The sequence below is a fragment of the Brachycentrus maculatus genome, unplaced genomic scaffold (assembly GCF_059751285.1).
Source record: "Brachycentrus maculatus isolate JH-2025_06_01 unplaced genomic scaffold, ASM5975128v1 h1tg000343l, whole genome shotgun sequence".
Lineage (NCBI taxonomy): Eukaryota > Metazoa > Arthropoda > Insecta > Trichoptera > Brachycentridae > Brachycentrus > Brachycentrus maculatus.
In genome coordinates this window covers 450,743-478,224 of record NW_028281092.1, presented here as the reverse complement: position 1 = coordinate 478,224, position 27,482 = coordinate 450,743, and the positions used below count along the sequence as shown (strand labels likewise).

The 27,482-nt window shown below is 36.1% G+C and overlaps 2 protein-coding genes across 2 annotated transcripts in view; both read right to left on the bottom strand.

Annotated features, from left to right (window-relative positions):
- shot (dystonin-like protein short stop) overlaps positions 1-27,482 on the bottom strand; it is a 331,096-nt gene that overhangs the window by 239,976 nt on the left and 63,638 nt on the right. The gene's annotated exons all lie outside the window — the stretch shown is intronic.
- LOC148303866 (uncharacterized) lies at positions 524-11,616 on the bottom strand. Its single transcript, XM_088269269.1, has 2 exons — positions 11,508-11,616; positions 524-1,349 (listed from the first exon to the last, which is right to left on the bottom strand). Exon 2 carries the CDS (start codon positions 1,211-1,213, stop codon positions 524-526), a length of 690 nt encoding a protein of 229 aa, XP_088125395.1. The 5' UTR covers positions 1,214-1,349; positions 11,508-11,616.

The following is a 27,482-nucleotide window of genomic DNA, read 5'->3' as shown; positions in this document are numbered from 1 at the left end:
AAAAAATAAATTTGTAATTAGCCACATCGCTCACTCCTTTCAACAACGTCATATATCAAAAAACTTCAGTTTTAAAGGAGATCATTTTTTAAGTTTAAGAAAATAATGAAATGTATTAAAAATAAATATCAAGCCACTTTAGAACTTTTTACTGTGCAACAAATCTTTTTAGGTAAAACCTCAAAGTTTTTTCTCCATTTGAAAAATAATTACAATATCTTTTCTTCAGAATGCGAAAACAACAATTTCTGCCCTGTAGCGGGTAAATATCAAGTTAAAAATGTGCCGCTTTTGCTGAGATATAGTACATTTTCTGGACATTCCGAAAATATGCATAACTGAAAATTGACGATTTTTGATATATGACGTTGTTGAAAGGGGTGAGCGACATGTGGACAGAGACTCGAACAATGAAAACGTAATTAGCTGACTTCTATGGATAATAGATAAAATAGCAGTCGTAGTCGATTCAAAAATCATGAATGACTAGATCATTTGACACAAGTGGTTCGTAAATCATCAATCAAAACGTTACCTTGACTTTTTTCGGTTGTATGGCCTTCAACTCGGCATTCCTCGCGTACTCTGCTCTCTCGGTGATCTGCTTCCCTTCCGCTCTCCTCGTCAACTCTTGCGGCACGGACTTCTCCTCTCCTCTCGAGAGAGTCGTCACTTTCCTCACGATCCTAGTGGTGATCCTCCTAGTCCCGTTTTCGTTCTTTTTCGAGACTTTGGTGGATTCCAGAGAAGATCCGAGTACTTCCGTGGACAGCCGCTTTTTGGTGTATATCGACTGGAGGCTGTCGTCTTCGTACGACGATTTGTACGGTGTTGACGAAGCCACGGCTTTCGATTCGTCGAATTCGAAGTGGGTCTGGTTGCCGTCGTGGACTATTCTGCCGCCGAAGCTGTCGTCGAATTGCCCGTTGCCTGATTTATATCCTGGATAGTTTCCATCGTAAACCGTGGAAGTCTTGGTCAAGCTGTCGCGCAAACTCCTCGGCAGCGACGCTAGATTGAGGCTTGTCGTGATGGGAGGTCCGGTCTTCTTCAAGCTGGACTTGAGCGGTTTCGAAGAGCTGGGAAGCGTCTGAGAGTACTGCGGAGTCTGGTGGTAGCTGTTATCTGTTTCGTTCTCCAGCGTGGCCTGGACGAAGAGCCTCTTGTTCACCCCCGAGCCCTGAGAGTCTTTCACGAAGCGGTACATCGACATGGCGAGCTATTCTATTGGCATATCCACAAACAAAACGCTCACTCGACATTCGCGAATATTCCCAGAACTGCGCGCACAATCAACCACTTATCTTAAGGATGGCACTCGTAAAATTCGTCGGTTTTATTTCACATCACTACGAATAATAAAAACATACATTATTAACAATTCTCCGCTACGTGATCATAGAGAGTGTCTTTACAGTATAGTAATAAAACGTCGTCTGAGCAAGCTTCACTCGGTAAGGCGATCCAACGCTATTATTTCCATATGTGATCGGTCAGGTTTACAAACCGAACTAAGAAAGTTATCGAATTAATGTCAACGATATCAATTTCAGATCGAATGGTGCCAAATGATATACCATACATTTCACTCACTCCTTTCAACAACGTCATATATAAAAAAAAAACTTGATTTTTCAGGAGATCGTTTTTAAAGTTTAAGAATAAAATGAAATGTATTAAAAATAAATATCAAGCCACTTTTTGAACTTTTTACTGTGCAACAAATCTTTTTAGGTAAACCTGAAGGTTTTTTCTCCATTTGAAAAATATTTAATGTATTTAAAAAATAATTAAACAATACATTTTCTTCGGTTAAATATTAAGTTAAAAATATGCCGTTTTTGCTGGGATATAGTACATTTTTTGGGCATTCCGAAACCATGCACAACTGAAAATTGACGATTTTTGATATATGACATTACTGAAAGAAGAGAGTGATTTGGCTTTTGATATTCGAAATAATACAAAAATCGCTACCATTTAATACAAGTCACAAATTCTTTTTTTTTGTTATCAGAACATAAAAATGCATACAAATACATACTTTTCGTAATCATAATACTATTATTTACTTTATAAAAAAAAACAACTTTGTTTTTACCACCTTTTTTATTGGTACACTTTATCCAACCGGTTTCGACAAGAACCTCGTCATCATCAGGGTTTATGTACTAAATTTAATTCTATTTAGAATTTAGTACATAAACCCTGATGATGACAAGGCTCTTGTCGAAACCGGTTGCAGAAAGTGTACCAATAAAAATTGGTTAAAACAAAGTTGTTTTATTTTATAAAGTTTATAAAATATGCCAAAAAGTATCTGCGAAAAACATTCAAGAAATACTATTATTTATTGATATGGCATAAACTTCCTTAACTTAGTGCCTTGTGCACCCTGTAAATCTTGCTGTTAGACAACGTATTGCTCATTTGGTAAACAATTTTTTTACAGTCTATTTTTCAATATGGCCTAGTTTAATCGTTGTTGGAATCGTGACTATTATGAACAACCAAATCTAAACCTCTTCAATTCTTCGTCTTAATTGTGTTCACGGAGCGTGCGCATAATACATAAATCACTCAAATAGCGCAGTGTACACTGAAAGCAACTCAAATTTTGATATGGTAATACTCGCTAATTTAGATAAAAAAAAATAATAAAACACTTGTACGAGACCACTTTTGAGTTAAATTTAAAATGAAACCCTTTTGAGTATACACGACTAGTTTCGAGAACTAACGATGTTCTCATCAACGGGTCAAAATACAAACTGACATTTTGAGTGTGTCCAAATACTTGTTCACAAAATCTGGATTATCTCCAATTACAGGAGTTATTTTCATATTATTTTTTGACATCTCATCAAAGATGAAGAAGAATATGGAAGTCTGGGCATTTACGGGGCTTACGACCGTCATAGGCTGGTTTAAGTGATCACTTTACACACGTGTAACATTCACCAATTCTACCCATTATTGACAACCACACTACTCAAATTTGATCTCACATACTAATATAAGAGTTTCTGCTTAATAAAAAAGCTTCTTTACATCTCACCAACAGATGTCTCTAGTGAAGTTCTAGTGATTCATGAACAAGGTTTCTAAATTGATTCATATATAAAGAACTTTTAAGAATTTGAGTAGTGTGGTTGTCTATAATGGGTAGAATTGGTGAATGTTACACGTGTGTAAAGTGATCACTTAAACCAGCCTATGACGGTCGTAAGCCCCGTAAATGCTCAGACTTCCATATTCTTCTTCATCTTTGATGAGATGTCAAAAAATAATACAAACTGACATAATGCATTTTATTTTTATTTTTGAGTCGCTTTACCAATATTGGAAAACTGTTATGTGCTAAGGTGGTGGAAGTGATTAGTAATAACTCGCTAGTACTTTTTATCACCCTATCGGAAGATGTTATAATTATGGCAAATGTCGTCGTACGTCAATCATTTTTGACATGTCGCTCACTCCTTTCAACAACGTCATATATCAAAAATCGTCAATTTTCAGTTGTGCATGTTTTCGGAATGCCCAGAAAATGTACTAGATCCCAGCAAAAGCGGCATATTTAAAACTCAATATTTACCCGCTACAGGGCAGAAAGTGTTGTTTTTTTCATTTTAAAGAAAATGTAATGTTTAATTATTTTTTTAAACATATTAATTATTTTTCAAATGGAGAAAAAACCTTCAGGTTTTACCTAAAAAGATCTGTTGCACAGTAAAAAGTTCAATGAGTGGCTTGATATTTATTTTTCATACATTTTATAATATTTTTAAACTTTAAAAACGATCTCCTGAAAATTCTAGTTTTTTTTATATATAACGTTGTTGAAAGGAGTGAGCGAAATGTCAAATACGATTGACGTACGACCCCATTTGCAAAAATTATAACATCTTCCGATATGGTGATTAATTTTGCGCCATCCAGTAGAGTGGAAAGCTTTATGCAAAATAAACGAATTAAGTATTTTTAGAATATAAATAGAAAATCATTAAACTTGATAAAATTAACTATAGAAAATCAGTATTTCAGCTTCTCATAAAAAAGAGTTACACTTTTTTTTAATTTAATTTTTTTTTTTACATGAATCTTTACAGATATATAATGACGTTTACATGGATATGTTATGCATGTAAGATTCAACACCGCTCTGTGGCTTCACGCTCGGGTTGGCACAATATGTGCCGGTGGAAATTAAGCGTAGCTTTGCAGAAGCGAACCAACCCATGACGGATTCTAATAATTGATATAAAAATATAAATAAAATATTCTAATTTTTCACCGAATGAATACATTTAACGCGCTGATAATAAAATTTTAACAATTATAAATTATTTCGGCAAAATTAATAATAACATTTACTAATATCTTAATTACGGTGTAAATTTCGAAATGGTAACGATATTTATGCAAAAATAGAGTCGAAACACCCGTTACTTGTACAGTAACTAGGTTTTAGTATAATCTCGACTCATTATCCCATGTAATGCTTTTACAAAGACTGTCAAGTTTTCGTCGTTACTTAGACTAATAAATTGTAACCAATTTCTATTCAATGATTAAAGAAAACACTTCGTTTTTTACCACTTGAGTTTTATTATAGACTACATGTTTCAGAAGTTAAACTTCCATCACTCAGGTCTGTATAGTAACTAAAATATAAAATATAAAATTGTTCTATAAATAAGGAGAGGGGAAAGTAAGGGGAAGGGGTTAGTCAAGGGACGGTGTTTGAAAACAAAGGAAAAATGGAAAGCAATGGTGAAGAATTTTGAAACAATATATTATTTAATAAATTTCTATTCATTTACAAATACTATAAATGAATCATCGATTTCATATGCACATATTTAAAAAAAATATATATTTACGATATTAATGATAATATATAATTTTGTCCGCCTCCGTAGTGTAATGGTCAGCACGCTCGGCTACCGTTCTGGAGGTCCCGGGTTTGATTCCCAAGGGGGGTAAAATAAATATAAGTGATTTTTTCACTGTAATATTTATTCAATATTACCATGGACTGGTACCTGAAGCGGAGGGCTGATCACCCTTCCTTCATGTGTAAACGATCAAGATAACACTGCGTTTATATGACACAGTGCCCTATGCACCATTGGGGTGCGGATAAGGGTTTTATTATTATATTATTATAATAATTGTGGATATAAAACCTCAATTATTTCAATTTCATATTTTTTTCCGCGCCTAATCCCGATAGCAAAAATATAAAAATTTTCACCACATTCTACCACTACAAATACTGGCAATTTTACGTCGATTTCAAATGCATATTTTTTTAATCCTGATAACGAAAAAATACAATTATCCACCACATACTAACAGTACAAAGATTGACAATTTTCTACCACTTCTAGCAGTACAAAGACTGGCAACTTTCACCACATTCTAACAGTACAAAGTCTGACAAATTCCCAGCATACTTTAACAGTACAAAGAATGGTTATTTTTCAACACATTTCAACAGTACAAAGAATGGCAATTTCTCATCACATTCTGGCAGTACAAAGACTGGCAAATTTTAACCGATTGCCATTACAAAGAGTGGGATATTCACATATACAATAATGCCTCCCGTTGGCAACTTAAATAAAAAATCTTAATAACATTTCTGGCATCTGATGTTTGTATTCTAATCAAGTAGCGAAAATTATTAAAATAAAATACATTTCCAGTCGTAATGGACAGAAATAAAAATATAAGGGGAAGTAAATAAATTCACACTGAGCCTTTTCCGGTTCCTGCCTTGCGGAAGGCCACCGCTTCCGGTCTAGCCGCGGGCATATTATTTTAGAAATAACAACATAATCTATCTACATAATTCTATTGTATTTTTCAAGATCATCATAGCAGTGTAAAAATAGCATTTAAATTTGTTGATGTGATGTAATATTTACTGTAAATTTTACAAATATGAAGGGATTCGTTCAACTCATACATCTAACTCCTATGTCGAGTGTGACTCGACATTGAATTATTACGACAAATAATGTCGAGTTTGGCTCGAAGACTTTACTCCACATCGCAGTAGCAAAAAACGCGCTAAGAGTGTCAGAAATGAAGTCTGTAAGGAGCATATCTGGCAAGAGTCTACGATATAGAATAAGGAATACCAGGATAAGGGAAATATGATAGATCGAAGATGCCGTTAGGTGGGGAAGGCAACGAAGGAGACAATATATGCGCATGTGAGGAGAACGGAACCATACAGACTTCCCACATTGCACTACATGGCAGACCCCAAGGTAGACGACATGGCAGATCAGCAAAGAGACAGCTGGGAATCGACATCGCAGGAAGCTTATCCCCCTTAAAAACAGGCCACAAGGCCAAGAAGCTAATATAAATAAAACCCTTATCCGCACCCCAATGGTGCATAGGGCACTGCGTCATATAAACGCAGTGTTATCTTGATCGTTTTCACATGAAGGAAAGGTGATCAGCCCTCCGCTTCAGGTACCAGTCCAGGGTAATATTGAATAAATATTACCGTGAAAAAATCACTCATATTTATTTTACCCCCCCTGGGAATCGAACCCGTGTCCTCCAGAACGGTAGCCGAGCGTGCTGACCATTACACTACGGAGGCGGACAACTAATGTGAAATCCTTTTTTTTTTACATATTTGTAAGTCATTTAAGTAATTGGTGCTAGGTAAAAAAATAATAACTGAAGAGTTCATAAGTGCGAAGGGTTCAAGTCAAGTTTACGTTCGGTATAAATTAGTTTACTTAACCTTTAGTTAAGTTTTTAACCTGAATATTATGACTAACTGATGACGCCATCGTCCTTACTAAAACAACCAACGGACGGATTCAGAGAAAGATAAAATCGGTTATTTTCATTCTGACCCTCATGGGAATCGAACCCGTGACCCCCAAACTTTCATACTAAAGTGCTAATAGTATTTATTTTTCTTAACAACATTTTGAACGTGTTTAAGATAATCCATATTTGTGAACAAATACTTGTTCACAAATATGGATTATATCCAATTATAAAAAATTCCAAAATTGGAGATAATCCAGATTCGCGAACAAGTATTTTGACACACTCAATATGTTATTAATAAAATTATCTGGTCAAATAATAAGCTAAAAATAATAAAATGAAAAGGAAATTTTCTGGCGTTTCTCATGTACCTATATGATTATAATCCAGGATTCGGACCTCACATACTAATAAAAGAGTATCTGCTCAATAATAAAGCTCCTTTTCATCTCACCAATAGATGTCTCTAGTGAAGTTCTAGTGATTCAAGAACAACGATTCAAAATTGGTTAATATATATAGAACTTCTAAGAATTTGAGTTGTGTGGTTGTCAATAATTGATAGAATTGGTGAATGTTACACGTGTGTAAAGTGATAACCTTAACCAGCATATGACGGTCGTCAGCCACGTAAATGCCCAGACTTTCATATTCTTCTTCGTCTTTGATGAGATATCAAAAAATTATAAAAATTAAAATTAAAAAAGTTTTTTTTCTTAACTTTATAAAATAACACAACTTTGTTTTTAACCACTTTTTATTGGTACACTTTTTTCAACCGGTTTCGACAAGAACCTTGTCATCCTCAGGGTTTATGTAATATTTTTTTTTAATTAATGTTTTACTTAGTAAATACCACTATTTCTTAAAATCTACTGTGACACGTCGGCTGTCCAAATTTAAAACACAGTAAGGGACATTTTTTTTGTAGTAGATTTTTTTGCATTTTTGGACTAAGTAGAATCTACTTAGTCCATAAATGCAAAAAAAACTACTACATAAAAAATGTCCCTTACTGTGTTTTAAATTTGGACAGCCGACGTATTTCCATGCATTCCGCACCATTTTCAAACACCGTAATTTTAAGAAATAGTGGTAAATAAATTTTACCACAAAGTGACTGCCGAATCAATTAATGAAATTTATGCCCGAAACCATTAAGATTTCCAGGAGTGATCAGGTCTTTAAGAACAGTGTCCGTCGATGGTTGCTTAACATTGGAAGGGACAAGGTAGAAAGTGAATTGATTAAAGTCCAGGTGTAATTATCACATTGAAAAACCATAAACTATAAATTATTTTTGTATCTCCTGTATGTTATGTTTATAATGTAATCATTAAAAAATAAATTATTAAAAATTAAAAAAAAATTAAAATATAAATTTTGTATTACCATGTTAGTATTCGGCTCAACACAGGCCATGCCTAAAGAGCCGTAATACGTATTATAAATGTGTATATGAAATGAATATGTATATTGAATGTATCTATGTATTATGAAAAAAAAAAAATAAAAAAAAATAAAAAATAAAATGTACTAATTCTAAAACATTAAAATACTCATAGTTAGGTTATAGTCAATTACCCTTCCCTTACGATGCCAAAAACATTATTATTATTTATGTTTGATTGTACTCGCAATACGATTCAAGGTTTGGTGGAACCTTATTCGGTCGAGGCGATGTCGACGCACAAGCCACACGCACCCATCGCATACGGATTCCAAGTGACAACTCATTTACATGGTAAACTCACTCATCTGTTATTCAATTTGCATAGCATTATCACCGCAAGGCCACGGACTCACACACACACACACACACACACACACACACACACACACACTCACACACTCGCTAATAGATGATACCGTAGCTCAGTGAAAAATACAATATTTTTTTTCAAATACTTGAAAGTGGTCAGGTTAGGAGTCGTGACAATCGGCGGGTATGTATGAGGAGATGCATGAACGTGGAAGAGGCGAAGAATGTTTGCAAGGACAGAGTGGTGTGGCGCTCTATTCTCTCTGCCTACCCCTGCGGGGAAGCGGCGTGATGGTTAGTTAGTTAGTTAGTTATAAAATAGTAATTTTATTTTTTGACATCTCAGCAAAGGTGAAGAAGAATATGGAAGTCTAGGCATTTACGGGGCTTTCGACGGTCGTAGGCTGGTTTAAGTCATCACTTTACACTGGTGTAACAGCAAAAATTCTATCCATGATTGACAACCATATTTTTCTGCATCTCAAATTCTTGGAACTTCTTTATATATTGTTCATATTCTAAATATAGTACTTGAATAACTAGAATTCCACTAGAGACATCTATGGTGCTTTTTATAAGGCAGAAACGACAGTACTTAAATTCTTGGAACATCTATAGATATGATTCAATTTTGAAACATAGTTCTTGAATCACTAGAATTTCGCTAGATACATCTCGGCTATCCAAACATAAAACACAGTAAGGGCCTTTTTTTAGTACTTTTTTTTTGCATTTTTGGACTGAATAGAATCTACTTAATGCAAAAAATGTCCCTTACTGTGTTTTGAGTTTGGACAGCCGATCTATGGTGAGATGAAGGGAGCTTTTTAATTAAGCAGAAACCACACTGAAATTCTTGGAATATCTATGGTTCAAATTTGAAACATAGATCTTGAATCACTAAAACTAAATAAATTGGGTGTAAATAATATGTAAAGTGGGTGTATAATAATAAAATTAACAATGTGTTGCTTTGTAATTAAAGTTTATAATTAAAGTTTATTCTTAATTTATCTTTATAGTATTTTTCTATCTATCTATCTGATTCTGACAGTTCAGAATATTATATTTTTTCTATCTGATGTCTTTTGTTTTATTCAGCGCGACGCATGCGACATCTGGTGGTAGAACAGTTTTATGTAGGTACTATTTGTAGGTACTTAATAAAATGTAAAGGTAGGTATTTTATTACATATATATTTATATATATATATATATATATATATATATATATATATATATATATATATATATATATATATATATATATATATATATATATATATATATATATATATATATATATATATATATATATATATATATATATATATATATATATATATATATATATATATATATATATATATGTATCTCAGTTTTGGTATGCCCACTATCGATATATCATGATATAAGATTGCCTGAACACAGCCCGCGATAATGGCAGCGCCGCAGGCTCTAAATTATGCAATCGTATTTCAACTCGTTCTAAATTCTAAGTTTGCGAAATGTGACGTCACACTCGTGTACGAGTCAAATCTCAACTGTCAAAGTAATCACTCCAAAATAGTTACAAGTTTTTCGCCTCAAATTGGACGTTTCAAAAATCAAATTGGACACATAGCAAATCTATTTGTATGCCTAACAAATAAAATTATACCTCATATTGTATTTCATTTTTTTTTTAATGAAATACAATAAAGCGTCCAATATGTTTTGTATGACGTCCAATTTGGATTGTTAAACATCCAATTTGAATTGTATAGCGTCCAACTTGATTTGTAAAACGTCCTATTTAATTTGTAAAACGTCCTATTTAATTTGATAAACGTTTTATTAGACTTATAAAACGTCCAATTTGACAAATAAAAAGTTTAATTTGATTTGTAAAACGTCTAATTTGACTTTTAAAAGGTTATTTTTTTTAGGCGTCCAATTTTACTTTCAAAAAGTCCAATTTGATTCGTTGAACATCCAATCCAATTTGAAGTGAAAAACGTACACATACAGCGAAAATAAATGACGTCATCGCGAAAATCGCACATATTCGAAAACGAGAAGCAGGCAGGCTTCACAATTGGCTTTGAGATAAACTTTTAAAAAAATACAATGAACGTGTGAATTGTGAAAAATAAAAATAAAACAATTATTTAAATATAAAATAAAGCGACTAGACCGCCTACATGAATCCATCCCATTGATAAAGGTGTTAAATGCAAATTTGCATGAAAATACAGTAAGTCTACAAGAGCATAATATTTACTACGATCGCCCACATTGGACGAAAAGCAAAACATCTGCCGAGAGAAATAACAACATTACCCAATTCTATAATAACTCTATTTATTTATTTATTTATTAACATATGAGTAATTGCAAAACAGACGTGGAAAGCGACCCAAAAAACGAGACATTTATGCAATGTATGCAGTTGAAAATACAGAAATAGTAATAAAATATAATCGAATCGTAAACAACAGTCGATTTTTACGACTTGTCATAGTGGTTGGTACTTAGATTATAATATGACGAAAATGACGTCACAGGGCGAAACAGCCATTACTAAAAAATATACATATATATTTCTTTTCAAAACAGACGCGGGAAGCAAACTCCCAAGAGAAGAACACGATATTACGCTGTTGAGTTGAAAATTCTGAAATTATCAAAAATTGAAAAAGAAATCAGAAAAGTCGGTTTAAGCAATAAATGGGCGGTCTCACTATTATTTTTTCAAATTTCGAACGAAACGTCTGAAATCTGTCTAAATCATTCACTGTTCTTTTTTCAAATTTCGAACGAAACGTCCGAAATCTGTCTCAATCTTTCACTGTTCTTTTTTCAAATTTCGAACGAAACGTCCAAAATCTATCTCAATCTTTCACTGTTATTTTTTCAAATTTCGAACGAAACGTCCAAAGTTGTCACTTTTACCCACGCGAAAAGCCGTTCGAACGTCAGATTTGAATCCTCGAACGTGGAGCGTCGGAACGCTGTCGCGGTGCGCAAGGGACGCGCGCGCAGCTACAGGTGTGCCGGCACCGACTGGCGTTGCGCGCGGTTAGCTAGCCGGCGCAGGTGAGAAGGAGCGAGAGAGGGGGGGAGGGAGGAGGAGGGAGGGGGAGGCTTGCCGGTATAAACATTTCCACCGGCCCGGCCCGTATTGTTTTGTTACGAATAGTCGGAAAGAGCGAATAGTCCACCCATCTCGGCAGTGCTGCTTTAATGAGATGGGTGGACTATTCTGAAAGAACGAATAGTCCACCCATCTCAATAAGCAGATGGGTGGACTATACGTTTTTTTTTTGCTTTGAAATTTTACATAACGATGTATTCGAATACGTGCGTGTTTAAATACATATTATTATATCCGCTAATATATCGCTCACTCCTTTCAACAACGTCATATATCAAAAATCGTAAATTTTCAGCTGTGCATGTTTTCGGAATGCCCAAAAAATGTACTATATCCCAGCAAAAGCGGCATATTTTAACTTGATATTTACCCGCTACAGGGCAGAAAGTGTTGTTTTTGCATTTTGAAGAAAAGATGTTGTTTTTTTTTTTTTAAATATACTTAATATTTTTCAAATGGAGAAAAAACATTCAGGTTTTACCTAAAAAGATCTGTTGCACAATAAAAAGTTCAATAAATGGCTTGATATTTATTTTTAATACATTTCATTATATTTTTAAACTCTAAAAACGATCTCCTGAAAAATCAAGGTTTTTGATATATGACGTTGTTGAAATGAGTGAGCGATATATGTATATTCGAGGGATAACTGGAGAAGAGTCATTGCTTCGACAAGGGTCACAACCCTCAGCAATGAGGACTAAGACGGAGAAGAATTATATCTTGAATTTTTTTACGTGTTTTAGAAGAAGAAAAGAACTGTTTTCGACCGCAATGACAGATCATCTGTTGAATAAGCAGCAACACACGCAATACCAACCATTACTCATGGCGGACAGCGCGCTTCTTGACGGATACTGTCATCTAACATTTTTGCTTTTAATTGCGTTCTAATTTCACAGATTTTTAAACAAGCATTGTAAAATGAAAATATTAGAAACGACCTTTTTATTATTTTTCTAAGAGAAATTCTTAAGTGCATACCATATGTAAGGATTGTTTGAGCATATAGTTGTTTGGGAGCCATAAGTGGTAATCTGTTGAATAAAATAAGATGCAGTTACCAAAAAAAAAAGTACAAAAAGCCAAGTCGTAAATAAGACGTTAATAGAGGAAGCCACATCCGGTGTGCGCGATGCATGAAGATGTACAATGTGAACAGCCGACATTCCTGTGCATAGAGAGCCACTCGGTTTGCGGCGTTCATTGCACACAAAAAATACAAAATTACATACTTATATCCTTCTTTATAAGGAGTTACGTGTGCCCGATTGATTTTGAAACCGATTAAAAAATATATAAATCAACAAAGATAGAAAAGACGGAAGAATTGCTTGCTATCCATGGATGGGTCGCACGTTACTGTGGCTTAACGGAACATCAAGAAAATAGAAAGCACATATTTCTACTATTACTACCACCATCACGCCGTTTCCCCGCAGGGTTAGGGCAGAGGAAGGAACCCCACACTCTTCTGTCCTGAATTACACTCCTCGCCTCCTTCACATCCATACGTCTAGTCATACATGCCCATCGATTAAGCAGACTTTTGACACCACCAGATTTTAGGTTCTGATTGATCCGATTGTCTTTTTTGGTCGTCCTCGTTCTGTTCTCCTTCGCCCACATTCGCCACATATACTTTCTTAGTCATTCTCTCATTATCCATTTACACCATGTGTCCATACCACCTTAAAGAACTCTTCGTAATCTTTTCAACTATCCCTTGTTCAGCCTTACATTCTTTTCCAATATCGTCGTTGCACAAAATGCACAACTTTCTGATATGTATAATTGCACAATGCTTTGAAGCGATGAAAATATTTAAAATATACGAAACAACAAAGACAAAATGAAGAGTTCACGCATTTGTAGAAGCCTGGTTGTAACAGGCATCAATAGTAAGGTAGAGGAAAGGCAATTGAGATGGTATGGGCACATAGGACGTAGAACCCGATCATATTGTGAACGAGGCAATAGCCATGGATCTTTTTCGAAAGATATCTAGAAGATCAAAGAATTCACGGATGCCGCAGAAAGATAACATGATTCCAAGACACGACCTAGATGACGTTGTCCATGACAGAAGGACCTACAACCTGAGGACGATGAGAACTGACCCCAACAGTCGAAGAGTTAGGAAGAAGAAGATGAAACAACAATGCAATCGAAAAAAATTATAAATGATAAATGACAGTGGATGTCAAGAAGCACGCTGTCCGCCATGAGCGAGATCAAGTATTGCGTTTGTTGCTGTTACACTGACAACAGATGGCCCTGTTTTTTCGATCGTTAAAAAAAATACCTGTCATCTACATATATAAATAATGCAACAATGTGTCGAAATTTTAAAGCAATCGGTGAATAATTTCAAAAGATTGAAGGTTTTGGAAAATTGACATTTACGTTTTTATTCATATACCATAGATGGACCTGTATTATGGATCTTCACGTCAAAAGCATATTTTTATTGTACCTATATGTTTTAAACGCTTTGTTGATCTCTTTTTCCGCACATGACACTAAATGCCCCATATTTGGTAATTTGGCCATTGTGTATGTAAATTCCACATTGGCCAAGGTTAACACATGTCCGCATTATGTCATCGCCGTAAAAACACACCAGAATCACGCAGATAATGGTCCGTCGGCAAAAGCGAGTGCTACCTTTAAAAATCGGGCGAAATATCAATAAGTGTTTCAGCTGATCAAGGAGAGACTCTTGGCTATCTGCGCCAAAAATGCGCTCTCCATGGCAAAAAGATAAGAAAATAGCATTCAAAATCAAATCACGATAGGAATTATTCCCGGCAAAATAAAAAGAGTGTGGTGTCTACCTATCGCACATTTGGCGACACTAATAAGAGGCGGAGAATGCATCGAAACACGTGTCACAGTAGATTTTAAGAAATAGTGGTATTTACTAAGTAAAACTGAAATCAAAAAAGTATTTTTATACTGGGATGCTCAGACTTCCATCTTCTTTCGTATAAAAACGATAGATGCTTTGTCTCTTTGAAGTTGAGACACCTATTATGTTATTTTATTTATTGTTTCGGCATTAACTTTTTGGTAAGACATGTTACAATGATTAAAGAAAACACTTTATTATAGACTACATGTTTCAGAAGTTAAACTTACATCATTCAGGTCTGTCATTATACAGACCTGAATGATAGAAGTTTAACTTCTGAAACATGTAGTCTATAATAAAACTCAAGTGGTAAAAAACGAAGTGTTTTCTTTAATCATTGTACCTATAATGTTGATATATCATCCGCAGGTTAAATAGTCCAATATCTCATAGAATAAAAAAGAAAATTAAAAAAAATCAAATTTGCAAGAATCTGGCCTGAGGGCAAAATGTATATTTTTTTTACATTCGCAATTTCGGGTAATGTGTTTTATTGCCATAAGCCATTCTCTCACCGGTGTTCTCTAGTGCTCCAACTAATAACCCCGTTCCGCTCAGCTGATGATGTACTAGACTCGCGGACCCGGCGCAGCGTACGAATGTTTCGCCATTAAGAATAATGACTCGTGTTTTTGATAAAAACATTATTACGTTATCTACCATCTCCGTGTGATCGGTCCCGTTTGCCCACGCTCCGATACGCCAACTAAATCCTGCCCAGATGTTCAAGACATTGGGATGTTTTTTATCAATTCAACTAAATCAGTTTGCCTACTTTGATTAGGGTGACGTATTGTGAGAAGCTGATCAATGCTACGCCTTTCATTCATCTTATATCTACTGTAGTAGTTTTTCTTTTTTGCCTTGTTCAAGATATTGGGATTTTTAATCAATTCAACTAAGTCAGTTTGCCTTCTTTGATTAGGGTGTCGTATTGTAAAAAGCGGAGGGCTGATCATCTTTCCTTCGTGTGTTAACGATCAAGATAACACTGTGTTTATACAATGCAGTGCCCTATGCACCATTGGGGTGCGGATAAGGGTTTGAATTGAATTGAAAATGAATTGTAAGAAGCTGATCAATGCTACGCCTTTTATCCATCCTTATATCCACTGTAGTAGTTTTTCTTTGCCGCCAAGTTAAGATATTGGGATTTTTGTATCAATTCAACTAAGTCAGTTTGCCATCTTTGATTAGGGTGTCGTATTGTGATAATCTGATCAATACCGCGCCTTTCATTCATCTTATATCTACTGTAGTAGTTTTTTTTTGTTGCCTTGTTCAAGATATTGGGATTTTTCATCAATTCAACTAAGTCAGTTTGCCTTCTTTGATTAGAGTGTCGTATTGTAAGAAGCGGAGGGCTGATCACCTTTCCTTCGTGTGTTAACGATCAAGATAACACTGTGTTTATATAATGCAGTGCCCTATGCACCATTGGGGTGCGGATAAGGGTTTGAATTGAATTGAAAATTAATTGTAAGAAGCTGTATTATATTATTCAACTTTAAAAAAGTTGTCCTGAAAAATCAAATTTTTTGATTTATGACGTTCTTGAAAGGAGTGAGCGATATGTTACATAAACATATTTCAAAAATCAATGCAACGTGGTTGTTCTATAATGGGCAGAATGGTGAACGTTACTCAAGTATATAAAGTGATCACTTAAGTGACGTTGAACGAACGAATCCATAAATAAAGCGAAGAAATGAAAGTTTTTACACTTTTTGATGTTTGATATTTCGTTGAACGTAATGAATCGAGCTGCGTCTATACCGATATTTAGAAACTGATAAATAAAATAAAAAACCTTTTCCGCACCCCAATGGTTCATAGGGCACTGCGTCATATAAACGCAGTTTTATCTTGATCGTTTACGCATGAAGGAAAGGTGATCAGCCCTCCGCTTCAGGTACCAGTCCAGGGTAATATTGAATAAATATAACAGTGAAAAAATCACTCATATTTATTTTACCCCCCTTGGGAATCGAACCCGGGACCTACAGAACGGTAGCAATGCGTGCTGACCATTACACTACGGAGGCGGACAAAGTAACTAAACTTAACATAAAAAAATATATTAAAATAAATTGAGTCGATAGTGAATTTAACAGAAATAAAAACAACATCATTAATTGTAAAATCCATTTTAATTTACATTGAACAACCAATGAGAATTAAAAAGCATCCGAAAAAACCCGATTACATAAATCCTTGATTTAAACTCCACGTGATTATAAAAATAAAATCATTTGATTTGTTAATTGAAACGGAGAAAATATTATAATTATGGCTAAAGAAGAAATATAAAAATAGTTAGCATTAGCCAAGACGCAAACCAACTAGAGAAAATGGTGTCGACGATATGACGATATCGTCGACACCATCTGTCGGAGAAACGCGAAACTACTAGGTTCGAAAGAGCTTATAAAAAGAGTCGATGGAGCGTGACTGAATTGTCGCGAGTGTTTTTGCCTAGAATTTTCACTCATGAATTACATGAAATTATAGTAACTTTAAACATAAAGAGTAAATCCACTCACGAGTAGGCATAGGCTATGAAACTTATAAAGTTGAAGCCTGAGTAGGGACATGATAAGCGGTGTAGCATCTAGCCGTAGCTAGATTTCAGAGTCACTTGGACGTCAGGTAATTAAAAAAAAAGACTGAATTGTCCAGCCATCTAACGATGAAATACACATTTTTTTACTTCTTTTTTCTTCTAAAAAGAGTAAAAAGATTTGAGATTTATGACAAAAAAATAAATATATTACAATCAAAATAATAATACAAAATAAAAAAATAAAAACGTTGGGTTTTTCATATGACTCAGCGTTGATGTCTTTTCATAATGAAATATTTGTTGTATTGATGGTACTTTCACAAATTCAATAAAAGATCTAACTAACCATCACGCCGCTTCCCCGCAGGGATAGGCAGAGAGAAAAGAACGCCACACCACTCTGCCTCTTCCACATTCATGCATCTCCTCGTACACACCCGCCGATTGTTACGACTCCCTAACCTGACCACTTTCAAGTATTTGGCATACCTGATCGTGCCATGTTTTTCTTGGTCTTCCTCAACGTAATTTTCATAAGGAATATAGCAAACGAATATATATGGCTTTAAAATTTTCGTTCGTTCGAACCCTTATCCGCACCCCAATGGTGCATAGGGCACAGCATCATATAAACGCAGTGTTATCTTGATCGTCAACACACGAAGGAAAGGTGGCCAGCCCTCCGCTTCGGGTACCAGTCCAGGGTAATGTTGAATAAAATATTAAAATGAAAAAATCACTTATATTTATTAGACCCCCCTCTGGGAATCGAACCTGGGACCTCCAGAACGGTAGCCGAGCGTGCTGACCATTACACTACGGAGGCGGAAGAAATTAAAATTTTACGATCCTTGATCATCCAACAAAATGTGAAAATATCTTACACCCGTCAACCCATCTATCCATCCTCAGTTGCTCGGATTTTTGCAACGCAGAAACGTGACGTCACACCCTGCACCTCCATAATACGGGCATTGCCAGCGCAGGGAGTCGACCTTGACCAGATGGGCCGACTACCATCTGCAGACCTACATACCACCGAGCCACCGAGTATGGAGCCCCGCACGCTACACCGCGGGCCCGAGGGGGCGACCGCGCGGTGGGCGGACGCCCGGTGGGCCGCACTTGCCGCGACATATGGTCATTTGATAGGTCACAACGTAACTAGCATTTGACCTGAGATATGGCAACTAGAAACTGCTGAAATGCGATTGCTTACATGGTCACCCGGAGTGTACCTTTGATATAAAATAAAGACAATGATATAAGAAAACACTTGTTTTATACCACTTGAGTTTTATTAAAGACTACATGTTTCGGAAGTTAAACTTCCATCATTCAGGTCTGTATAATAACATTATACAGACCTGAATGATGGCAGTTAATGTTTTGAATATTGAAAGCATTAACTTTGTGGATCATATTGATATATTATTTCGAGAAATAAAAATACTTTGTGTTCTGATCCACCCACATTTTTATTAACCAACTAGTTTCGGCAACAACCTGTTGCCCTCTTCAGGGTTTAATTTATGACTTGACCCTGAAGAGGGCAACAACCCCTTTAATTTAGTTTCGGCACATTTTTATTAACCAACTAGTTTCGGCAACAACCTGTTGCCCTCTTCAGGGTTTAATTTATGACTTGACCCTGAAGAGGGCAACAACCCCTTTAATTTAGTCATAAATTAAACCCTGAAGAGGGCTACAGGTTGTTGCCGAAACTAGTTGGTTAATAAAAATGTGAGTGGATCAAAACACAAAGTATTTTTATTTCTCGAAATAATAGATGGAAGTTTAACTTCCGAAACATGTAGTCTTTAATAAAACTCAAGTGGTATAAAACTAGTGTTTTCTTTAATCATTGTAACATGTCTTACCACAAAGTTAATGCCGAAACAATAAATAAAATAAAATAAAGACAATGACCTTATTGTCTATGTTCCCACTGACAAGAAATAAAAAAAACATTAAATATATTTTTTACTTATTATTTTTTTAATCTCGGCTCATAACGCATGTATGTGCTGAAACCTTTGGTGCATGTTGGTCTTCGGGTAGACCAAAAATCGCATGTGTTAAACATTTTATGTAGTTTTAAGTGTGTAAATAGTGCTTTTTTTCACTGAAATATTTATTCAATATTACCCTGGCCTGGCACCTGAAGCGGAGGGCTGATCACCTTTACTTCATGTGTAAACGATCAAGATAACACTGCGTTTATATGAAGCAGTGCCCTATGCACCATCGGGGTGCGGATAAGGGTTTTATTATATATTCATTTAAATAGTGCTATGCTATTGAAGGGTAGTATTGTTTGCATCCTGTGGTAGTGATTGTCCCGACGACGAGACGGGTACATCTCGAAACCGGCAAACATAAAAATCTCGGTAAGTGGTTATATACGAATATTATTAACATTTTCGTAAAAAAATAAGTAAAAATGACTTACCACAAAGTAAATGCTAATAATATTGAGAATATTACATATTTTATAAATATCGCCGTAATGTGCATTGGCTTATAATTTTGCCAACCACAGTCGTAAGTGGCCATCTTTTACGATCGCCACAAAAACTATAGGTCGGTCGAAGGGGGCATTAGACCAGGAAAGATTGTTAAAAAAACAGAGACACGAAAATGATGAAATACAGAATACGTTATCTAACATAGTGCGATGGACCCAGGTTCTAAACCGGTAGAGAGCAATTCGCTCACTCCTTTCAAGAACGTCATAAATCAAAAAACTTGATTTTTCAGGAGAACGTTTTTAAAGCTTGAAAATATAATACAATGTATTGAAAATAAATATCAAGACACTTATTGAACTTTTTACTGTGCAACAGATCTTTTTAGGTAAAAACTGAAGGTTTTTTCTCCATTTGAAAAATATTTAGTATATTTTAAAAAATACTTAAACAATACCTTTTCTTCGAAATGCAAAAACAACACTTTTTGCCCTGTAGCGGGTAAATATTATGTTAAAAATATGCCTCTTTTGCTGGGATATAGTACATTTTCTGGGCATTCCGAAAACATGCACAACTGAAAATTGACAATTTTTGATTTATGACGTTCTTGAAAGGAGTGAGCGAATTGTCAGTGGTCAGTAAACCTACTTTTTCACTTTGGTCGGACACGACATTCAATCATTAGATCGAGGTGACAGGAAGCACTCCATCACACGAATGTGCTGCACTCACAACAGACTCTAGTCTCGACTGTTAGCTATGCTATAACCCACAGAGCCAAAGATTCCCGTTATGTACCATACCAGCAGTGTTGCCATATGCCAATCCAAAAAGTCTGAATCAAACAGTCTCGAAATCTGTTTAGAATCAATAACTTAAAATCTGTGTAGGTGCCTATTTGCCATTGCTTTAAAATTTTGATACAAATAGCACGAACTTACATATGTGCATATTCTTACAGTATGCATATTCTTCACCCTTTTCACCTATTTCCAAACAAGCCTTAAAATAATTATCTTCCAGCCAGCACTAATTAAAACGTTGCGTATTACGCGAAGTGTATTAAAAATGAACACTCGGTCGCATGAACAGAATAGTCATGTTTTGAGGAATACTGCTGTACGCTGCGTAAATTGCGTAATGTTCCATGACAAGACAAAATATGTAGTAACCTACCCAATAAAAAATAACGCACTCAAATATTGAAAACCAATCTCTCCTACTTTTATCAAATGTTTATCATGTTCGAATTTATACATATCTTCATTCTTCTGTTTTATGTCCAATTCCAAAAATCTGATATTTTATTTATTGTTTCGGCATTAACTTTGTGGTAAGACATGTTACAATGATTAAAGAAAACACTTGTTTTTTACCACTTGAGTTTTATTATAGACTACATGTTTCAGAAGTTAAAGTTCCATCATTCAGGTCTGTATAATAACATACAGACAGTTAACAGTTATTATACAGACCTGAATGATGGAAGTTTAACTTCTGAAACATGTAGTCTTTAATAAAACTCAAGTGGTATAAAAACAAGTGTTTTCTTTAATCATTCCAAAAATCTGTATAAAACTAAAAGTACTACCTGAGAGTAAAATCTGTCAGCTTCAACGGTAGCCTAAAATCTGTATGTATGGCAACACTGCACACCAGATTCCTTTGTTAAACGCCAGCCAGATTCACCGCATTAAAAATCGCAGATCCAACGACGAGATACAGAATTAACAGTTACGGAAGAGTCAAAACGAGAAATTGTGAATCATTAGCAATTAAGTTCAAACTGCGATAGATGGGCCTAGAGGGTGATTGCGTCACTTTTGAACAACAAAGATGGAAACTGTTAACAACGAGAGGATCGGTCATCGAGTACAAAAAAACGCAAACGGCGACCAAGGAGTTGACTTCATCGGTGCTTCAAGTTGAAAAGCACAAGATACTATAAACGATGATGATATAATAATGATATGAAGTGAATAAATCGAATGATGATCAGATGGCAGAAAATAATACATCAAATGATAAATCAGATGATGAAAAAGTGGGTCTAGAAGTGAAGCAGCCTCTGCGCGTTTTAGTCCAAAAATTTTCAAAAAGACAGGAATATGTTGATTGATGCAAAGGGAAGAAGAGGACTATAGACCAAAGTTTTCCAAAGTGGTCTACTTTAAGTGATGTGGGTATGTTGCTGACACAGTGTTGACAACAACATTCCGCTAACGTGTGAATACCCATGTAGTCTAGCAAGCGTTATTCTAGATTAGCCTCTCCTCAAAAGCAGACATTCACTTAGAGCTACATACTAGTGATTTAAATAAAAAAGTAAACCAAGCTGAAAGAACTAGCGATCTTTTACTGATAACCGTCCATCACCCGACCACACAACATCTATAAAGACCTCAAAAGTCAATTTCGACTTGCGGGGCGTCAATGTCACCGAGAAAATAAAATAAGGGTGCATAAGATGCACAAATGGGGGTGCACTGATCCCATTTAGGGAGATAATCTACATCAGATAAGTACATCTGACAGATTGTCTGTACGTAATTCTTACAAATATTTATACTAGACATCGGAAACACTTAACTAACTGACCAATCTGTCCTTGTAAACAATTCTTCTCTCCCTAACTCCTCATTACTGAGGGTTGTGACCCTTGCCAAAACAATGACTCTTCTCCAGTCATCCCTTGACTGCGCTGCACGTAGCGCTCCAACCACCGAGATGCCTGCTGCTGTCTTAACTTGTTCGGTCCATCGTGTGGGGATCTTCCTCTCTCTCATCAACCAGTTGTTCTTTTGCAAAGAATAACAAACAAAAATACTCTCTCGATAATAAAACTTTGCATTTTTAGCCGATGATTTCATCACAATATTTGTGTAATTTATTGAAATATGACAACACGACAAGACAAGGTACTCAGCATCGTAGATTCAAATGCTCGATTGTATCATAAATCCATTAAGATCTTTATCGTGTTTTTAATCTTGTAACATACATTAAATGAAGTCGTTAAATAATTAACGTGTGGGATTTTACCGAAATGATAAATTACCATTTTTTTCTATCATTTGAATCCGAACGTTTAGACATCTGAGGCTCGGCCCACGGTACCATCCGAGATCGTAAAATCGCGCATATTAATAACGCATTACTTAGCGTCTTGTGGCCGAGATATCACCTTTAATGCTGGTGTTACACCGGCGCGGATAGTGCCCGGGGAAGGGTGACATCACCGCGAGACGAGATCACCATAATCAGAACAACAATTGGATAGTCAACATTGCGTCACGATGTAAAAAAAGACGCAAGGTGTACCGGGGTCTGTAGGTGAGGATGCAACGTGTGTATAATACAGCAATTAAACGTCTGCAGAAAAGAGAAACCCTCTATGCTTTTTTCTTCTTCGACCTGTTTCTGCGTTTAGCCCGTAAATAAGTATAATATAACACTCGTCATCGTGGTGCGATTTGCAATCTCCAATATAATATGGCAAATATTGTATTTATTTTGGATAAATCTTGGAACTGATTCACAATTTCGAAATTCTAGACATCTACTCCTTGGATCTTATCAGAGCTCCCTTTCTTCTTCCTGGCTCTATCCCAACTTATCGCCTTTGTAGACTGCTGGAGTCGGCTCTTCTCGTCCTCAGATTGTAAGACCCTCTGTCGTGGGCAGCATTCGAATCATTTTATCTTTCTGCAGCATCCGGCAGTGATCCTAAGCGGCTCATTATTAGAAATAGGTATCAAATTGTGGTAGAGTGGGTTCGAACCGAGAAACTCTGACTTAAGAGTCCGCGACACTAACCACGGGACCACAGCCCGACACTACAATAAGGAGCAAGGATTGGACAGCAAAATGTTGTGAAGAACTATAATTTTTGATTGAGTAAAACTACTGCCTATTTTAGAGACATTGAATAAACTACGATCAACATAGATCTCCATAGATCACACGCGGCCAGCTATACATCTTACAATGCAGATAAGGTGAACATTCGAGAAGTATAAATTAAAAAAGAATACACGATTATACATGCAACACACCGCTAGGCTTGCACCTCAGACGAGCGGGCTGGATGTGGAAATAATACATCATCAATCACCGTGGAGTCTCAGGTGTCGTCATGGGCGGTGACGTCACGGTGATCACAATTCGTGGAAGCGGAGAGATTGCCTGCCCATAAAAGGAATTCGGGGATTACGTCACAGACCGAAATGCGAGCCATAAGTGGGTTAGTTTGTATCATCAACAAGAGCAACCCATGCAATTTCTATTTTATTTTTAAACTCCTAAGTGGATAAACCCAGACTTGTGAACAAGTTTTCGGACAAACCCAAAATGTTGTGAATGAAATAACTGGTCAAATTATAAACCTCATTAAAATTGAAAATCATGTTTTCAGGCGTCTTCCAGAATGATCGTGCATACATTTGAAAATAAAAGGGATATCTCTGCTAAATGAAAAATTTCTCAATCTAACACAGATGGCTTTCGTGAACTCATGTACAACGTCATGAGATTAATGACATATGTAGGAGTTCCAAAAATTTGAGTACCGTGGATGACAATCATGGGTAGAATGGTGGTTACACGTGTGTAAAGTGATCACTTAAACCACCCTACGAATAAACGGCCTGTAAATTCTCCGACTTCCATATTCTTCTTTATCTATATTGAAATGTCAAAAATGTAAAAAAAAACACCTTTTATGTCTAAGTACCTACTTAGTCTAGAGATTTTCGATACTTTTTTTTAATATGTACGAAAGGGTTAAACACGTGAAAAGCGTTACCTCACCAGCCACCGCAATCGTCCCATGGCCCCCAATAAATCTAGCCGCAACAGCATTGCACATAAAGAGACACGTGCAATCACACTCATAAATATGGAGTCTGCTCTCGTCCCACGCGAAACGCAGCGGCGATAAAATAAAGCGCCCCGACACGCATCTCCGAACCGTATTAATAACGTTATTGTAAAATAGTGACGCGTAAAGAGCGCCGCGGGCCTTTTGCGACAGGGCATCATGTTGTATGACCGCCATTGTCGCTAATGGCGCTCGCACAGCATCCTCGCAACATCTGATGGACTCGGATTGATTTGTGCGCTCATTTGATAATCGTGCCCAATGTGGAGTATATCATCAACCTACGCTCGTGTCCAGTGCTTGTTGAAATCACGATCTGGCGTAGCGCGGTGGAGAATTGCAAAACCAATAAAGAAACGGACCGTTCGACAGTCTCGATAAGGGAGAAGGAGAACTGCGAAACCAATAAGGAATCCGATCGTTTGACAGTTTCGAAAAGGGAGAATGAGAATAGCGAAACCAATAACGAATCGGACCGTTCGACAGTCTCGATAAGGGAGAAAGAGAATAGCGAACCAATCAGGAATCCGATCGTTTGACAGTTTCAATAAGGAAGATGGATTTTTTTTCGTTAGGGAATTATTCAAAACAGTTACATCAAGTTATCCATATAGACTAATATATCAAAATAAGTACTTGTACTATTCGTATTAGCAAATTCCACATTTGTAGGTTTGTGAAAATACCTGGAAGAGGGTCGGGAGGAAGTAAAGGGGAAAAGGGAAACGTCAAAGCTCAATTAAAAGACAAATTGAACGAAACGAGGGACACACAGCGATTTCAAAGTCGACTGACAATGTTAAATGATCTCAGGGCTGACAATATCGAGTTGAACATATAAAAATCCACATATTTATCGTTAATAAATTTTGGGAACCATGGAACACAAGTACAGCTAATAGAAGAAAAAATTTTTTTTAAAAAATCACGAAAACCTCCAATTCGTACTTTTCTATTTTTATATATTGTATTGTACGTATTATTCCTCCTCCAATGCCTGTCCCATATGGCAGCAAATTCCTTCACCCTGAACCCTTCTCATGCGTCATCTGCATCCCATCAAACATATTCCATCCTTCAAACATGAATCTGGAACGTAGGACCAATCACCACCAGTTGAAAAGCAATTGTGAATTCGCCTTTTCTTACTTTCAAATTTGACCCTTCTTCTCCGTGTCTCAGATCGATTTTCCACGCATCCATCAACACCGCCGATCTTTTTCGGCCAAGTTCATGTCCCATTTCTACACGCGAACACTTGATCGAATTATCAGTAATGTAATAAGACACATAACGGGATTAGCACCGTAAAAAAACAAGATCCTGTCTTGGCATATCTGTAAATCTCGCCCGGTCTCGATACAAGGAACCTTGCCCCGAATACAACAGATTGATTGACAGGCATTTTGCAATAATTACGTGCGAGTGATTAGAGGCATTCTTTTACGACACATCTAAAGACACCGCTAACGAGTTAGAAATGCAAAGGCATTCTTCAAATTGGCCGCGAAAGGCCGTGCAGGCAAAAAAAAGATGTTGATATTGAAAGGAAATATCGTGTTTGGACAACCAAAGTCAATAGCAATTATTGGCAAAGACGTGCGCAAAATGATCCAAGATGATGAATATAATAATACCATTAACAACTAATGGTGAAACAAAGTGTTATAGGCACTATGAACACCATAAAGCTAGAGTCCTTTGGTCATTTTATGAGGGAGAGAAAAACAAAGTAATACGTATTATATTACAAGGCAAAGTAGAAGGTAAACGCAGCATAGGATGAAGGCGTATATCCTGCCTTGACAACTTCTGAGTGATACACTGCATATATTGAATCAAATTATCACCTAAGTAATAAAGGATAAGAAAGAAGTTATATACACTATATAGAAAACAAAGCTAAAGTACTTTGGCCATTTTATGAGGAAGATAAATACGAAGTTATACGTATTATATTTCAAGGAAAAGTGGAAGGTAAACACACCATAGGCAGAAGACGTATATCCTGGCTTAACAACTTGAAAGAGTGGTTCCACTGCAGCATTCGTCGCTGTTCAGAGCGGCTGCAGACAAAGTAGAAATTAGCCAAACTTCAACGCGGAAAGGCACAATAAGAATAAATTAAAATATAACTAGGAGGTAAGACGACAGATGGTCCAGGGACACCATGCACCTCGGCACGTTTCGGCCATCGAAGATTGAGATGAAAATTTGTTTTTCAAATAGCTAGCTAACTTGACTGAAGGTATGCATCAATATATGTATGATATGTAGCATTTTCTGACCATTTTTGGCATAGGCGAAAAGAACCCAGTTCTGATGCGTCTTCAATAAACTCAAAATCACCTCGGTTCAACGTTTAAGGAGTTTGCTTTGACACTTATCAACGAACTAATCTTTGATTCTTTTAGTACTTGCGATTATTTTTTCCTGATGTGGATCGTCTTGTGTACCATTTTGCTAATGATGGTGAATGGTGTGTTTTAGATTGTTTTTAATTCTGACTTATTTCACATGTGTAAATTGTGAATCATTTGCCATTTAACAATTTAAAAAATATATTCATACGTAAATAAATAACATATTCTTAATTTCGGAGCGTGTCAAATACTGCAGACATCCATTGTGTATTCGCACTTGTTCAAAGTTGAATTTGAATCGTTTAAGCCCGACAATGGCATTTCCTGGACGACCTTGGCTTCGCCTCGTCGCGAACCAAATTACCGTCGAAGTGGAATAAACACACGACTTTGTGGCAAATCTAGACGATTTTTTTTTCATCTTTCCGCAATGCAAGCCACTCGAAACCCCGTCGGCCATGTTCCGGTGACGTGATCACTGTCAACATTCGGAGTTCTGCTCTGTTCCTTTGTTGATATTCCAGAACAATAAGTGTTGAATAGTTCGCACGGTTACCTCGACAATGGCAAATTTTGGTATCTGACGC

Excerpts from the sequence above, each read along its gene's own strand:
- LOC148303866 (XM_088269269.1), bottom strand. The coding sequence starts at position 1,213 with ATGTCGATGTACCGCTTCGTGAAAGACTCTCAGGGCTCGGGGGTGAAC.